This window comes from Leopardus geoffroyi, chromosome B4 (assembly GCF_018350155.1).
Source record: "Leopardus geoffroyi isolate Oge1 chromosome B4, O.geoffroyi_Oge1_pat1.0, whole genome shotgun sequence".
NCBI lineage: Eukaryota > Metazoa > Chordata > Mammalia > Carnivora > Felidae > Leopardus > Leopardus geoffroyi.
In genome coordinates, this window is record NC_059341.1 from 73,568,357 (window position 1) to 73,586,328 (window position 17,972).

General features: G+C 32.2%; 1 protein-coding gene across 2 annotated transcripts in view; it reads left to right on the forward strand.

Annotated features, from left to right (window-relative positions):
* ARID2 (AT-rich interaction domain 2) overlaps positions 1–17,972 on the forward strand; it is a 170,686-nt gene that overhangs the window by 91,949 nt on the left and 60,765 nt on the right. For both annotated transcript variants that reach the window (XM_045465413.1, XM_045465412.1), the window contains exons 5-9: positions 4,057–4,275; positions 7,745–7,812; positions 17,048–17,114; positions 17,207–17,457; positions 17,782–17,878. In XM_045465413.1, the coding sequence (XP_045321369.1) occupies positions 4,057–4,275; positions 7,745–7,812; positions 17,048–17,114; positions 17,207–17,457; positions 17,782–17,878 (702 nt within the window). The remainder of the gene's footprint in view (positions 1–4,056; positions 4,276–7,744; positions 7,813–17,047; positions 17,115–17,206; positions 17,458–17,781; positions 17,879–17,972) is intronic.

Sequence of the window (17,972 nt, forward strand, 5' to 3'; positions counted from 1 at the left end):
AAGTCATTCTTAAAATGCCTATAGAGGAATCTGCGGCTTAAAAGAGCAGGACTCAAATTGGAAATAATCAGGTTGAAAGTCTAAGAAAGAGGTTATTAAGTCAGAGTAGATGGGGGTTCCAGTATTTGGAGTTTGGGTGTTGGGACCGTGATGACTAGGAAAAGAACTCTGAAGAGATGAAGCATCTCTTTTCTTTAGTCACCAACATTTGGCCTAAAAAAAGAGGAGGTATGTTTTTTTCAAGGGTATATTATTGACAAAGTACACAGTTTTTTAGATATTTATTATTCTTCATTAGTGCTAGTCCCAGTCTTTTCTAGATAATCATTAAGCTCTCTCATTGTGTCAGTATCACTAATTTTATTTTCCATTATCTATTTTCTAATATTCTTTCATGTTGAATTTCACTCTGTATTTCTTCCCTGTTCAGTAAGACACAGAATCTTCTAGAATCTGATCATTATTAGAAGAGCCTTCGTCATTATGATGCTTTTGTATAATGGGGACAGGGTTTGGTGGTGATGAGTACAAACCAAACCTCACTTTATGTTTATTAAGTAGTTAATTACCTCAAGAGCCAAGTTTAAAGGAGAATATTTTAAGTCACCATGTAGAAAATCTTGAAAATACTTTAAGCTGATAAAATGGGGTGACTTGTTAGGTAATATACTCTCTATTCCTAAAAAGGTCTAATGACCATTATTTTATTCAAGGATACTATAAAGGGTATTCCTACATTGAATGAGACATTATATTAATGACCTTTAAGACCATTTCAACTGTATATAACTGCGTGGTTCCTATATTACAGCAATAGCAGGACTGTCCATTCTTGTAACTTAAATAGAGTTTGGTGTCTGCTTTTACAGCTACCCGTATTGACCCATTTCTACTTTTGTTCTTGTTTAAAATGAATTTTTTTCTGGATCTGGTGTTTCTTTTTCTTTTTTTTTTCCTCTCCTAGTTAAACTAATGACCCCAAGAAAAAAAGATGTGAAATATTTCTGGTATTTCAGAAGCCTAGTGAAAGCCATTGATAGATCTATACAAGTTAAGGGAATGACAGAATTGCTTAACTTCGTTAAAATAACTTTCTGATATGCTGTCATATATGTGTTGTCTCTTTTAAAAGTAGAATCTGAGTAGTTATGTAACATGTAGCGTATTTGACAAAATCAAGACTGGGGACTCAGGAAAGGAAAGGAAGTAAGAATTGCTAGGGAACATCAAACTACAACATAGCTAATTCAAACTGAAAAGAGATAGTATTTCAGGGCAGCATTTATGAATTTGAAGGTGTTGTTTTTAGGGGTAGGCATAGCAACATTATGACAGTGCTCTGAAAATTAACACAATTATCATTATACAAACAAATTCTTTTAAGATTCTTTTCAAGTGTCATTAAGGTAAATAGAGTAAGCTTCATAGCTGTCAATTTGTGTGTGTATCGGTGTGTTTTAAGTAAAGACCAAATTAAAATTACCTACTGGTAGATTAAGAATCTCTAGGAAATTTTAGTTAGAACCTATAGAAGATTTGTGTCTACCTCTTTGATCATACGGCCGTACTTTCTATGTAGGTTTGGACAAATGTATTTGGATCAATATATTTATCTAGACACTTAAATTGTTGATATTTAAAAAAGCTATTCTTAAACAATATTTTGAGTTAAGAAATTTCAATTGGCCATAGCCCTAGGACATTTGATATGGAGTGCAGAACTTGTTATAAGTTTGTCAGCAGTGATCTGTTTGTGTAAACTTTGAGTCAAGAATGTTGAAAATAAATTTCTAATCCTATATCAATTATAAAATTATAGCTGTTCAAATCCTATTTCCTTGGGGAAGGGAAGGGAGAGAAGATCTTAAAATCTTGGAAATATTTTCTCCTACATTATGTTAGAAATCTTTACCAAGCCTGATACAATTAAAGGACTTTTGTTAATATCATATTTATTTATTTTATTTTATTTGGAGATGTGTTTGACAAAGTCACTCAGGTATGGATGAACAGAATTGAGTGTCAGCATCTGTCATTGTCCAGTAGCAAACGCCAACAATTCTGAGGTCATATTGAAAGCACATAAACAAGACTGTGACAGATGTTGAGTTGGGTTCCCAATTCTTTTCTATTCAAGAGGTTTGCCTGAAAGTTTCATGGAAGCTAAAAACTATTCCTAAAACTTGGCATCTCATCGTCAATTCCAGTGTATGACACGAATAGCTTAATCTGTTCCTATATTCACAGAAGTTTTGTTACCTTTTCTCCAGATTTTATGTTTATCTTATGTTGTTATTAGAAATTTCATTTATCAGGATTGTAGAAAATAAACAATGTATTATTCAATTTTAAATATTGTAAAGAATCTGTCATAGTAATCTATAACTCTGTTGTGGCCCTTCTTTGTTATTATATTATTGGAGAAATTCCTAGAATATTTTAGAATTGAAGAGGTGCTGCCTCAGCTGTCTACAGTGGGAAATAAAGAAATTTCTTACCTATATGATTTTCTTCTGTGGCATGTTATGACAATAGATTTCTATTTGCATTCCATTTAGCAAGGTTGAAAAAAAATCCTTTAAAAAATTCATGTGTTTCTGAAATGTCTCATCTGGAAGTTTTCTATTTCTTGTTTTCTTACCTCTTCCCATTAACTAGTTAATATCTTTATGTGAAAATGTATTTGGAGCATATGTCTGAGGACATAGCTACCAAGGCCTAAACTGACATTTTCTTATATATTATGATTATATGTTACTGTAAGTCCATCTTTCCTACCTTCAAAGTTTTGAAGATGTTTTGAATTAATTGTCCTACAGAAAATCTTAGTTACCTTGGATTAGGCAAAGATTTCTTAGGATACAAAATCGTGAACCATAAAGGTAAAAAGTTATAAATCACACTTCATCAAAATGAAGAACTTACACTCTTCAAAGACACTGTTAAGAAACTGAAAAGATAGGCCACTGTTTGGGAAAAAGTATAAAACAAATACTTGATAAATAACTCACATTCAGATTATTTAAAACTGACGATATTAAAATGCTGACAGGGATGCAGAGCAACAGGACTCTGGATTCCTTCTGGAAATGCAAGATGTTATAAGCCACTTTGGAAGCAGCTTCACAGTTTCTTACCAAGTTAAACATACACTTATATATGGCCCAGCAATGCAAGAGAAGTGAAAAAATATTTCTGTACGAATATGTGAATGTTTATAGCAACTGTATTCATAAGTGCCAAAAACTGAAAACAGTTCAAATGTCATTCAACTAGGGAATGAATAAACAAATTGTGTTATGCCCACACTATAGCATTAAAAACAGACTACTAATATATACCTCAATATGGATATTAATCTCAAAAGCATTTTGCTAAATGAATGAAGTCAGACATAAAAGATTACATACTATATAATTCCATTTATTTGGAATTTTGAAATAAAAATGTATAGGAACAGAAAGTAGATCAGTGGTTGTCTGTGGTTAGAAGAGGGGCTTAACTGCAAAAGAGCATAAAGAAACTTTTGTGGGTGATGGCAGTATTCTGTATCTTCATTGTGGTTGTGGTTAAAAGACTTCATTTGTCAAAACTCATAGAACTAAAAAGCATGAATTTTATTGTGTTAATTATTGTGATAAATCTGACCAAAAAATAATAATTCTCCTATAGTTAGGTAAAGAAGGTAGACAATGTGTCTAAAATCATGATATTGTCAAAATTTCAAAAGAATCAGTGTCCCTGGCTTAGTAGTGTATAAGAATTAGAAATAGATTCTTGAAGTGCAGGAGTAAAAAGTACAGAGTAGGTAAATTTAAATAATGATAGAGTAATAATTTGGTAATGATATCCAAGAGGATATAGTACATTTTTTGTGTTTTAATACTTTTTGAAGAATGTAATTTTCACTTAAGTTTAGAAAGTTGAACTCTTTTAACCTTCTACTCAAGTTAAATTTCATAAAAGAAAACAAGCCTCTGTCTTGTATTTGCAAGATATTAACCACAATGGTTTCTAATCCTTGATATACTTAAGGTGTTTTTGTTTTTGTCTTAGATTATCTGCGTCAAAGTTATGGGCTATCTATGGACTTCAATTCGCCAAATGATTATAATAAATTGGTGCTTTCACTGTTATCTGGACTCCCAAATGAAGTGGACTTTGCTATTAATGTATGCACTCTTCTATCAAATGAAAGCAAGCACGTCATGCAACTCGAAAAAGACCCTAAAATCATCACTTTATTACTTGCTAATGCCGGGGTGTTTGACGACAGTAAGTTTTAAGCTGAACCTATTGTATGATCAGTCTATAAAGGTCTTAGGGATTTTTAAAAAGGTTTTTAAGGAGAAAAGTACTTTTTATTAGTATAATAGCATTCTTTATTTGCTTTTATTATATTAAATGTGCTATTTAAGATAATGAATATTTGTTTTTTTAACTTTAAATATTTGAATAGTAATTACCTCACTAGAACTTTTGCAATAAAAATCCTGGGTTTTTCTTAGAGTAATAGTATGGGTTTCTTGATGTTAGAAGATTGTTTGATACAAAATCCTGATAGAAAAGACTGGGACCTGCAAGAAATTTTTTTTTTTTTTGCAGTGCGTGTTATTATTTTTAGTTAAAAGTTTAGGTCAATGTATTTAAATTTGCTGCCTAAATAAAATAAGAGTTACCAAATATTCCATGTCCTTTTTACTTATAGGATTTGCTCATCAAAGATTTTCATAAGTTAAATTATATATGTTCTGTAAATCTAGGTTACTCTTAAGACTAAATTGCTCATTTCTCTAATTGTAGTTTAATAGGGATTTAGAAAATATGTTTCGAAATTTTTCCACTCATGGTTTTTCTTTTTAAAATATCTATGTTGGCTGAATGTTATTGTTGTAAAATTTTTTCTTCTCAACCCTCCTTCTATTTGAACGCCATTGTAACCTCTTTTGCCAGCAGTATAAACTACTAATGGGTAAGGTATGGGGGTAATCCCAAATAGGGTAGATAGCATGAATCAAAAGGAAATTCTGGGTGCACATAGTTACATGGAGAGAGGGATTTAATTTATCCCCTTGGGAAGGGACTCGGCTGTTCAAGACCAAACTTTGCATAATGTCTTTCCCAACAACTCAGATACATGAGGAAAAAAAAAAAAAAGGTAAGGTATTGATATATTGAAATTATTTTATCATATCGGCACTATGTATAGCACAGTAGACACAGTTTGAGAGAGAATTTCTTATAGTATTTTATAGACTTGTGACTATTATTGTTTTTATTCTTAAATAGTAACATGTTTGCAAATAAGTTCATTTTTCTGCAATTTGATTGGGTCAAGTAGTATACTTTTCAAACATAATTTTATTTGGGACTAAGTAGTAGGATACCTTAGAATTTGTCAGGTACTTAAGGTTGTATGAAGGCAATTTTGAAATGTTTAAACAAAAGTGAAATTAGTTTTTTACCCTGCCTGAAAGTCTTGTTGGTTATATGAGGGAGGAACAAAGTACTTCTCAGTTTGAATTATAACTTTGGAGATATAAATTTGGTGGATTTCTGTCTCACTTTCATGTTTTATGGTTCCTAATATTTTGTTTTGGTCTTTTAAGGACATTTCAGCATTTAAATGGAATAAAGTTTAAATTTTTCACATTTAGAAACCTTAAAATGAAGTTTTTAGAAAAAATATTCTCAAACCAGAATAATTTTAGTGACATCTTGACCATTTAATCAATGAATAGGATTACATGTGTATATACAATAAAAGTTATCTTACCAGTTTTGCTTTACTGAGGTCTGACATTCTTCAGACCTAGTTTATCTTCATGCATTTTTTAGTCACTTTTATTTATCTTATGCAGTATAGCAATCAAAAACTAATAATCTAGCAAATGATGTTTAAGGAATATTACTATCATACCAACAGTCAGAAGTTTAGAGTTCAGAGTACTTGGGGACTTTATGAAGACACTATACTTAAAGCAGTGATTTTACATTAGATATCTGAGGATTATGAATATATTTGATTTGGTTAGGCTTTTGAGCAGTTCGATTTATTTTTAGGGCATGGGATTTTAATAAGAGATAAATATACATGACACTTCCTTTAGAAAATGTAGAATGTTTATATTTTTTGTATGTTTGAAGAATATAATAAAAATTCTATTTGACAAAAAGTGTAATTTTTCCATCTTATATTTCCATCTAGTATTCTTTTCCCAGTGAAGTTTTTCTTTATAAGGTTTTTTCAGGACAAACAAAATCTTATTTCTCTTTAGTGGTATGTGGGCTTCATTTTTCTAATTAAGTGGCTATTTTATATGTAAGTGTGATATTTTATGAAATTCTTCCTTAGGTCATTGTAGTTTATTTACTTATTAAAAACTTGCACATCTATTCTGTTATTTCTTCATGACCCTATTATCAATATTGAAATTAATTGATAAACTTATGTTAAAATTTATTCTTCATCCTTTTTAGTATGTTTAAATGAAAATTCTTACTCTAACCTAAATACTTAACAAACTTTTGCTTAACTCAGTATTAAGGAAATGTTAGGTCTAAGGCATAATAAGAATACAAAGATTCAATAAATCTTTTTACAACAGAAAATGTATATGCTGATCACAACATATCCATTAAGGATGCTTACTTTTGTTTTTTAAAGAATTATGTTCACAAAACTAGTTTTTCTGTTAACTATTGCCACTATATAGTTTTCTTTCTGTGTTCCAAAAGCAGTAGCTTTCATTAAAGAATTAATTTCATGGTTGATAAAAGCACTTCCCTTTTTTTTTTTTAATTTTTTAAGTTTGTTTATTTTGAGGGAGACAGAGACAGCGCAAGTGGGAAAGAGGGAGAGAGAGAATTCCAAACAGGCTCTGTGCTGCCAACCTAGAGCCCAATATGGGCCTCAAACTCACGAAACTATGAAATCATGACCTGAGCCAAAACCAAGAGTCAGACGCTCAACTGGCTGAGCCATCCAGATGCCCCAAAAACATTTCCCTAATTTTTAAAGGCTTAATGCTTATTATTGTCCCACATTTCAGACATTTGTATCATACTGCTTTTATTGTCTGTTCCCATAACTGATAATATGAGCTAGCAACATAAAGGAGAAATAAAATGATATAACGTCTTCTTCTATGCCTAAACCTTTGTTGTGGGGAGCTGAAGGGTTGGGTGTTATTAAGAAGGTTTTGAAATGCATGATTTGATTTTTCTTCTAAAACAACTTTATCAAATGTAGAGAAACTATAGTACTGAGTATGTTTCTTAGGGGAGATTTTATTTGTGGGAATTACTTCCAAAGAATGCCTTATCCTATTTGAAATATTTATTACACAATCACTTTTGAAATTAATATAAAAATTTTAAATTTAAAAATTCTGGCAACCTAATAGCAATAGCATTAGTTTGACTTTTTTTTTTCTCCTCTACAAGTTAAACCTAATGCAGAGTAACTGTTACAGTATTCTTCTTTTCTACATTGTCTGTATAAATACTATAAAAATGAGTTGTATATTTTTAGTTTGTAGAAAGTTAAGTTTTCTTTAAATTCTGTAATTTAAAAAACTGTATTTCAGAAGAGATTATCATGATTTTCTATCATTTACTATGAAATAGTTTTTAGTGAAGAAGATATGTAAATATACTTTTGCTGTTTTTTCTAAACCTATATACTAAGGAAGTAAGTGAAAGAATAATTCCATTTTACTGAATATACTATTTATTCTTTTAGCTTTAGGATCCTTTTCTACTGTATTTGGTGAAGAATGGAAGGAGAAGACTGATAGAGATTTTGTTAAGGTAACACATACATTAAAATATTGAGCCTTTGAAGTACATGTTGCCAAGTGCCAAGGATCAATGGCTGGTCATTTTGTATACATACTATTTATACTTCAATCCTTAGTATAATACATACAGATACCCATGCAAAGTTGTGATTGAGTAAAAAATGCTTTAGAATAGCAAATAAATAAAGTTCTGTTTTTATTATACATTGATTTCTGAACATGATAAATCTATAACAACAGCAATAAATCTGAGAATACCTAGATTCTGAGCAGTATTCTAGCTAATTTCCTTAGGGTTGTTTTTCAGTTCACTTAGTCACTCTTCAGCTGTATCTAATATTTTACTTGATTTACTTGTTAAATTTTATTTCAGTGTCTGTGTTTTTAATTTTTTTTTAATATTTTGTTTAGAGAGAGAGACAGAATGTGAGTCGGGAGGGGGCAGAGGAGAAAAAGAGACACAGAATCTGAGCAGGCTCCAGGCTCTGAGCTGTTACCGCACAGCCTGACGTGGGGCTCAAACTCACAGATTGTGAGACCACGACCTGAGCCAAAGTTGGACACTTAACCAACCAAGCTACTCAGGCGCCCCTAGTGTCTGTGTTTTAATTTCTAGAACTTTTCTTTATATTTTTTCAAATTCGCCCTTTTGGTCTTTTATGCTTTTAATAATTCAAATAATGTATATTTAAAATATATTGTATTAATATTCAAATTATGTACAAATTAAATATATACGTATATAAAATGTAGATCAAAAATTAAATGTATGTGTACAAACACACACACCTGACAGTTCTAATACTTAAGCCTCTTGCAACTCATTCTAGTCACTCTGATTCATGGCGGATTATTCCCATGTTTTACAATGTTAGTTTATAAACTTTAGCAGACTTTTCTGTGGGATTTTTGTAGATTGGATGGAGAGTTTATTTCTTCACTTCTTATTTGCATTTGCCAGTGACCTGAAAAGAAAAGCTGTCTAAATTGATTTTATGTTAGTTTCCTTATTGGAAATTTTCTGATGACTGTTGTAATAAAACCAAACCTATGGAGGCTGTGGAGCAGGCTAGTGGTGAAATACTTAGGAAACTGTTTTTAACTCAGAGCTCAAGTAGAGACGGTCAACCCCTTTTGCTCCCTGTATTTGAGGGTATTAGACCTTCCAATTTCTTACCATGATACAAAGTTGCATATTAATTCCCCACTTCACAAGCTTATCCGAAGTCCTGTATTCTTTCCTCCCCCCTCACCCCTCCCCATTAAAAGCCAAGCCTTTTGGTTGTAGTTAGGCTAGAAAAATAGTGATTAAAGTTGTAAGATGCACAAATTGTATATTTACTTATGCAGTCAACGATGGGGAGTGGCGGGGGGTGGGTGTCAGTATACTCCCTTGAAATCAAGAAGACACAAATATGTTGAAGATGATTAGATGATCACCTCTCTTGCATGTTTTCATTAATTTCTGCTCTTTTTATTTCTTTTTGTACACTGTATTCTTTGGGTTTAATTATTGCACATTTTGTAATCTTGTGCTGGTGCTTAGATCATTGATTTTTGTTTTTATTTTTTCTAATACATACATTTAAATGCATACATTTAAAGCCATAAAATTCCTTCTAAGCACACCTTTAATTTTATTCTCCCAATTCTGTATTTCATGTTTTCATTAAAGGTCACCTTAAATTATCTTATAATTTTCATTATGATGTCCTCTACATGGATTATTTTGAAGGGAAGTTTCCTTCTTTTTATTTTTTTAAGTTTTTATTTAAAATTCCAGTTAGGTAACATACAATGCAATGTTGGTTTCAGGTATACAGTATAGAGATTCAATACTTCCATATAACAACTGGTGCTCATCACAAGTGCACTTCTTAATCCCCATCACCTATTTCACCCTCCACCCCACCCAGCTTCCCTCTGGTAACCATTAGTTTGTTCCCTATCATTAAGAGTCTGTTTCTTGGTTTGCCTCTCTCTCTCTCTCTCTCTCTCTCTCTCTCTCTTTCTCTCTTTGTATCCCTTTCCCTGTTTTCTTTCTTAAATTCACATATGAGTGAAATCATGATACTATCTTTCTCTGACTTCACTGAGCATTATATTCTCTAGCTCCATCCATGTTGTTGTAAAGGGCAATATTCATTCTTTTTTATGGCTGAATAGTATTCTATTGTATGTGTAGGTAGGTAGGTAGGTAGACCACTGTTCTGTATCCAGTTGATGGATGCTATTTCCATAATTTGGCTACTTTAGATAATGCTATAAATATCGGGCTGCATGTATCCCTTTGAATTAGTATTTTTGTATTCTTTGGGTATATACCTAGCAGTGCAATTTGCTAGACCATAAGGAGTTCTATTTTAACTTTTTGAGGAGCCGCCATACTGTTTTTCAGAGTGACTGCACCAGTTTGTATTCCCACCAACAGTGCAAGGGGATTTCCCTTTTTCTACATCCTTGCCAACACCTGTTGTTTGTGTTGTTGATTTTAGCCATTCTGACAGGTGTGAGGTGAGATGTCATTATAGTTTTGATTTGTATTTTCCTAATGATGAGTGATGTTGAGCATCTTTTCATGTGTCTTTTGGCCATCTATGTGTCTACTTTGGAAAAATGTCTATTCATTTTTCTTTGGAACAATGTTTTTTGCCCATGTTTAAATTGGATTATTTGTTTTTGGGGTTGAGTTTTACAAGTTCTTTACATATTTTGGATACTAACCCTTTATCAGATATGTCATTTGTAAATATCATCTCTTGAAGGGAAGTTTTTTATATCCAAAAACATGAAGTTTTTCTGGTTTTCTTTTTCTTATTAATATCTAACTGAATTTCACTATGCAGAAACAATATACTCTGTATAATCTTAAACTTTTGAAATATTTTCACTATTTGTTAGCCTAACATTAATGAGATTTCATAAACACTATTCACATTTGAAAATAATACATATTTGGAAGTTGTTGGATGTGAATTTCTATGTGTGTCAGGCCAACATGGTTAATCATGATACTCCTGCTTCCATATCAGTACTCTTTTGTCCATTTATTTCTTCATTTATGGAGAGAGGTATATTAAAAACACCTAATGTGATTATTGATATGACTTTCCTTACAGTTCTATAATTCTGTGTTTTTATATTTCAAGATTGTTACATAGTGCACACTTACAGATGTTGTATCTTTCTGGTCAACTGAACATGTAAAGTAACTTTTTTACCTTTAAGTCTACTTTTTTTGGTCTTAAATCAATGTAAAATCATCTTCTACTTGGCTGTGGTTTGTATGGCTCATATTTTGCCTTGAACCTCTCTTCTGGGGGGAATGCAAAAATAGTAACTTTAATTTTGTTTATTTATTTTCAGGAATAGAATTTAGTAATTCGTTTACATATAACAGTGCTCATCCCAACAAGTGTCCTCCTAAATGCCCCTCGCCCATTTAGCCCATCACCCCACCCAGCACTCCTCCAGCAACCCTTAGTTTGTTCTCTGTATTTAAGAGTCTCTTATGGTTTGTCCACCTCTGTGTTTTACATTATTTTTGCTTCCCTTCCCTTATGTTCATCTGCCTTGAACTGTCCTTATTTATCCTTGTATTTTAGATTTTTTTTATATATAAAAACATACATTTGGGCTTTCTTCCCCCCAGTGTGAAAATCTTTGTTTTTAAATTTGTGCATTTATTCAATTTATGTTAAATATAATTTTGATATGATTGTGTTTAAATATGCAGTGTATTAAATTGGTCTCTATAGGTCCTGCCTATTTGGTTTGGTTTTGTTTCCCTTCCTCCTTTCTTACTTTTTTTTTCAACTGATTTGACTGAGTATTGTTTACTATTCAGTATTCTGCATACTGTTACTTTGGTATTTTATACTTTTTCTGTTCTCTTAGTGATTACACTAGAGATTATAATTTTATTTAGTTACTATTTTTTAAATGTATATTTATTTATTTTGAGGGAGAGAGACAGAGCATGTGAGTGGGGGAGGGGCAGAGAGGGGGGAGGAGAGAGAGAATATGAGAGTCCCAAGCTGGCTCCACACTGCCAGCAGAAAGCCCAGCACAGGGCCCAAACCCATGAACCATGAGATCGTGACCAGAGCTGAAATCAAAAGCTGGACACTTAACTGACTGAGCCACCAGGCACCCCAAGATTATAATTTTCATTATTACTAATTTAGTAAATTAGTACTTTTACCACTTTTTAGATAATGCAGGGACACTAGAACAAACTCCCATCTCCATATACTCACTTTTGATGTCTATATATTGCTCTTGTTATACATTACTTTGCTCTTTTTCAGACCTCTTAAAATAGAATCTTAGGCCATTGGTTTTAAACATTCCTTCTTGTTTAATGTCAGCATATAAAGCTATAAATTCTGATAAACTGCTTGAGATGTATCCCACACGTTTGCTTATGTTGAGTTTTCATTATCATTTAGTTCAAGATATTTTCTCATGTCCTTCATGATTTCTTGTTTATGGGTTATGTAGAAGTGTGCTGTTTAATATCTGACTGTGTTTTCTTTCAAAGTAGCTTTTAATATTAGTATTATTGTTAAAGTTATTACTCTTATCTCATTCCATTGTTGTCAGAGAACATAGTCTATATAAGTTCTTTTAAACTTACCAGGATTTCTTTTATGGCTCAGCATATGGTTTTCATGAATGTTTCATACACACTTGAAAACATTGTATGCTCTACTATTGTTGAATGCAATATTTATTAATAACAAGCCAAGGTATTTGACAGTGTTCAAAATTTTTGTATCATTACTGCTTTTATACATAATTGTTCCAGGATTTCCTGGGAGATGAGTGTTAAAATTATCGACAGTGTGAATGTTTCTGTCTCCTTATAGTTCTGTCAGTTTTTGTTTTTGTTTTTGTTAAGTGTTTATTCATTTTCGAGAGAGAGGGTGCCAGGATCTGAAGCAGGCTGTATGCTGACAGCAGCTAGCTCAATTCAGGGCTCAAACTCACAAACTGTGAGATCATGGACTGAGCCACCCAGGCAGCCCAGTTCTGTCAGTTTTTGTATTTTGAACCTTTGTTATTAGTTGCATATACACTTAGGATTTTTACATTTTCTTTTTTTTTTTATTTTTTTAACGTTTATTTATTATTGAGAGACAGAGAAACACAGAGCGTGAGCAGGGGACGGGTAGAGAGAGGGGAAGACACAGAATCTGAAGTAGGCTCCAGGCTCTGAGCTGTCAGCACAGAGACCGACGCGGGTCTCAAACTCACGAGCTGTGAGATCGTGACCTGAGCCGAAGTCAGTCACCTAACCAACTGAGCCACCCAGGTGCCCCAGGATTTTTACATTTTCTTGATGATTCAGCTTTTATTTATTAGCATGAAATATTCCTCTGACCTCTGGTAATATCCCATTTTCTGAAGTAACTTCCCTGGTATAATTTATCTGTAGCAGCTTTCTTATAATTAATATTTTCATGATATATCTTTTTTTCTGTCTTTATGCTTGTCATCTGTGGTTTTATATACAGTGTTTCTTATAGACATCTTATAGTTGGGTTTTGCTTTCCCCTCTTCCCTCACTATAGTTTTTCTGTAATTTATTACTTTTCATGAATGTGTTCAGACCATTTATTTATACTTTATGAAATTATTGATGTGGTTGAGTTTTGATTATTAGGTTTTATTTTCCTAAAAATTTTATTTTGCCTTTATGTTTGAAAGATGTTTTTGCTGAATATAAAATTACATGTTTTTAGGGCATTATTTGAGTAGTTTTAGGGTAATGTTTCATTGCCATCTGATTTGCTTGTTACTGACAAGAAGTCAGTTTTATTCTTATTATCTTGTGTGTGATGTGTTTTCTCTGACTGCTTGTAAGGTGTTTGCTTAATCATCAATTTTTATTTTGGTTATGATGTGCCTTGTTGAAGTTTTCTGCACTTCTCTTGGTTGGGATTTATTTAGCTCTTTTGGTTGTAATTTTTCATGAAATCTGGAAAGTTTTGGCAGTTATACCTTGAGATATTTTCTTTCCCTTATTTTTCTCAGACTATATTCATACAAATGTTAGACCATTTATTGTCCCACAAGCCACTGAAGTTCTGTTCATTGTTTTTAGACCTTCTTTTCCTGTGTTCTTCATGGATAGTTTCTGTTATGTTTAGCCCCTCTAGTCATGTTTTTTATTTCAGATACTATGTTTTTTTACTCTAGAGATTCTATTTGATTGTCTTTAAAAACATCCCATTTTTCTAATTGTGTTCATACTTCCCTTTACATCTTTGCCCATATTTAGTAAAAAATAAAATTTTATTAAAAAATGTTTTAAAATCTGTCTGCTAAATCCATTATCTTTATTACGTCTGGATTTGTTTTTTGTTGAAATATTTTTGTCTTAGTTATGAATCATGTTTCTTACTTTCTTTGTACAGACAATAATTTTTTATTAGGTATGGATATTACGAATGTTACATTATTGACTATTTGGATTTTGGACTTTGTTCTGGCATGCTTTTTAATTGACATATGGATTGTGACATATTGATCCTTTAGAAGATTGTTTTAAAGCTTTGTTACGATTGAGAGAAATTAGTCTTTAGCACTAGTTTATCCTTATTCCTAAGGCATGGCTTTGTTTGGATTTTGACTGAATTAGCAGGGTATTTAATGAGTTTTCTCTGTTTTGTGAATTGTCCAGTATAGCTCCTCAGTAGTTTTTCTCTACATTTTTTTTTTTTTTTTTTTTTGGCCTGGTGTTTTGGAGTTCAGTCATAACATAAATCAATTCAAGGCAGTCCTGTGCAGAGTCATGGAGTTTTCTCTTCATTGCTCCTCTTTCTTGCAAATTTGCTCTCAAATTCTAGTTCTATTGGCCTTGATCAGTTTCCTCAGCTTGCTGTGATCTCTTAGATTTATTGTCCCTTTGCTGTAGTCTAGAAAGAGCGTCCTGTAAAACTATGGAACAGTCATTGGACTCACTTCATTTGTTTTCCCTATTTCAGTGATTAGTTTTGCATTGCTGTGTTGTCCAATCTCTGAAAACAGTTGTTTTATACATAGTAGTTTTATGATAGGAAGTTTTATGATAGGACTACTGAAGTACCAGTTACTCCATTATGGCCTGAACAAAAGTCTCTTCTAGACATTTTGTCATAGATTTTAATTTTATGTGTATTTTTACCTCATAAGACATTTTTTAAGTAATTCATTCATTATCTTGATTTAAACTACATCTACCTTTTCATTTATTTTTCTTTCATGCTGGTTTGTAGATGACAAGTTTTCTCAGTTTTCATTTGCCAGTTTTCATTTTTGAAGGGCAATTTCACTGTATAAAGATTTTAGTTTGGCAGATCATTTCTTCCATCACTAAGAAAATGTCCCATTGTCTTCTGGCTTCCATTATCATCATCATTATTATTATTATTATTATTATTATTATTATTAATTTTTTTTTACAAAGTCTGCTGTCATTTTAGTTGTCCTTTTCAAGATTATCTGTTCTTTTCTCTGTCTTTGCATTTTATTTATTTATTTATTTTTTCAATATATGAAATTTATTGTCAAATTGGTTTCCATACAACACCCAGTGCTCATCCCAAAAGGTGCCCTCCTCAATACCCATCACCCACCCCCCCTCCCTCCCACCCCTCATCAACCCTCAGTTTGTTCTCAGTTTTTAACAGTCTCCTATTGTCTTTGCATTTTAAATTGGATTTTGTTTTGGAGGGTTTGTATGTGTGTGTTTTAATTTTTTTTTTTAATGTTTATATATTTTTGAGAGAGAGAGAGAGAGAGTAAGCAGGGGAAGGGCAGAGAGAGAGGGAGACACAGAATCCAAAGCAGGCTTCAGGCTTCAAGCTGTCAGCACAGCCCGACATGGGGCTCCAGCCCACGAACTGCAAGATCATGACCTGAGCCGGTCAGATACTTGACCAACTAAACCACCCAGGCGCCCCTGTTTTGTTTTGTATTTGCTTTTCAGGTATTTTATTATTTTATTGTGATGTTCCTACACATCTTTATTTCTCTTTCTTCAGAGTTTGGAGTGCTTTTTAAATCTGTAGGTTAACATCTTTCAGTTGTTTTAGAAAATTATTTGCCTTGTCTCTTCAACTATTGTTTCTGCCCATTCTCTGTCATCTTCCTCAGGAACTCCAATTACCCTAATGTTAGAACCTTTCACTCTATGCCCTGTGTCTTATATGCTTTTTTTTTTCATCCTTTTGTCTCTTTTTGCTGACAATTTGTTATTTTCTTCTGCACTCTCTTTTAGTTCACTAATTGTTTCTTGAGTTGTATATAATCATTTGTTAGATTGAGTTGTCTTTTCAGTTCCAGAAATTCTGTTTAGCTTTTATATTTTTTTAATATTTATTTATTATTCAATTTTTGAGAGAGAGAGAGAGAGAGAGAGAGAGAGACAGCATGAGTGGGGAAGGGGCATAGAGAGAGGGAGACAGACTCCCAAGCAGGCTCCACATTGTCAGCACAGAGCCCGGCGTGGGGCTCGAGCTCAAGAACTGTGAGATCATTACCAGAGCCAAAATCAAAAGTCAAATGCTCAACCAACTGAGCCACTCAGACACCCCAGTTCTTATAGTTTTCGTTTATTTGTCAAATTTTTCGATCTCTTATTTCTTTGAATTTATTATCTGTGATCATCTAAAATTCCATGTCTGATATCTTTGTTATTTGGATTTCCTATGGCCCTTTTTTCTTGTTTATTGAACATTGTTTTTTTTTTTTCTTCGTATGCCTAGTTCTTGTTTATTCTCAAACATTTTCTATCGTGAGTTTTTTGAGCAGTGGATCCTTTTGGTAGTGGACTTTTTCTCAGACTAGTGACTTTAAATGCAAAGGAATCTTTATTCCAAAAAAATAAAATACAATTATTTTGAAATATACACACTAGAATGCTTAAGAGATGAAAAGCAAATAGTCTGTGTGCTTCTTTATTAGTTCAAAGGTAACAAGATAATACGACCCTAAATTAGTACAAAAGTAACAAGATAATAGCACCATAACCCCAGGTTGAGAAACTCTAGTCTGAAATGATACCTTATTTATAACTACCTTAAACCTATAAAAAGTTAAGCATTTATGTCAAATAAATAAATATATAACATATAATATCTACATGAATTTTTTTTAAATAGAAATTTTATAGAGTTATAGTATGTGTGACTGTCTTTAAAGTAATAGAAGAGTTGTTTTCAAATGTCAGAATTAAGTATTACAATTTCTTATTACAGTTTTGGAAGGACATTGTTGATGATAATGAAGTACGTGACCTCATTTCTGACAGAAACAAGTCTCATGGTAAGTCAATAAGAAAAATTTTAAGTAACTTTGACTATCAATAATAATAAATAAAATATTAATTTAAGTAAAATGTGTATTTTCTATTATAGAAGGTACATCAGGAGAATGGATTTGGGAATCTTTATTTCATCCACCTCGAAAGCTGGGCATTAATGATATTGAAGGACAACGGGTACTTCAGATTGCAGTGATTTTGCGAAATCTTTCCTTTGAGGAGGGCAATGTTAAGCTCTTGGCAGCTAATCGTACCTGTCTTCGTTTCCTATTACTTTCTGCACATAGTCATTTTATTTCTCTAAGGCAATTAGGCCTTGACACATTAGGAAATATTGCAGCTGAGGTAAGCATGTGACAGTAACTTAAAATAGTTTTAATAGTTAGCATTGATATTTACTTTAAAATTTTAGTATATAGGATTATTATATTTGCTATACTTATAGAATATGAAAGGCCTACATACAGTTTTGCCTAAAGTAGTATGGTATCACACACTTTTTTAGAAAAAAGAAATATTTGAAATGATGCTCCAGATTTAGTGATGGCTATTCTCACAGTAACTACATTTTTTTAAAACATACGCAACACTGTTGTTAATTTTTATTAAATTTGAAGTTTACAACAGTGGAAGAAGCCTGCCTCAACAAGTGTCCTTTCTTTTTTCCAGCTTCTATTGGACCCTGTTGATTTCAAAACTACTCATCTGATGTTTCATACTGTTACTAAATGCCTAATGTCAAGGGATAGATTTTTAAAGATGAGGGGTAAGCGCTTACTTAATTTTCTCACTGTATAACACACACAAAATTTTTAGCATCTGTTAAAAAACAAATAAATGTTTGTGCATGTATGCTTTTC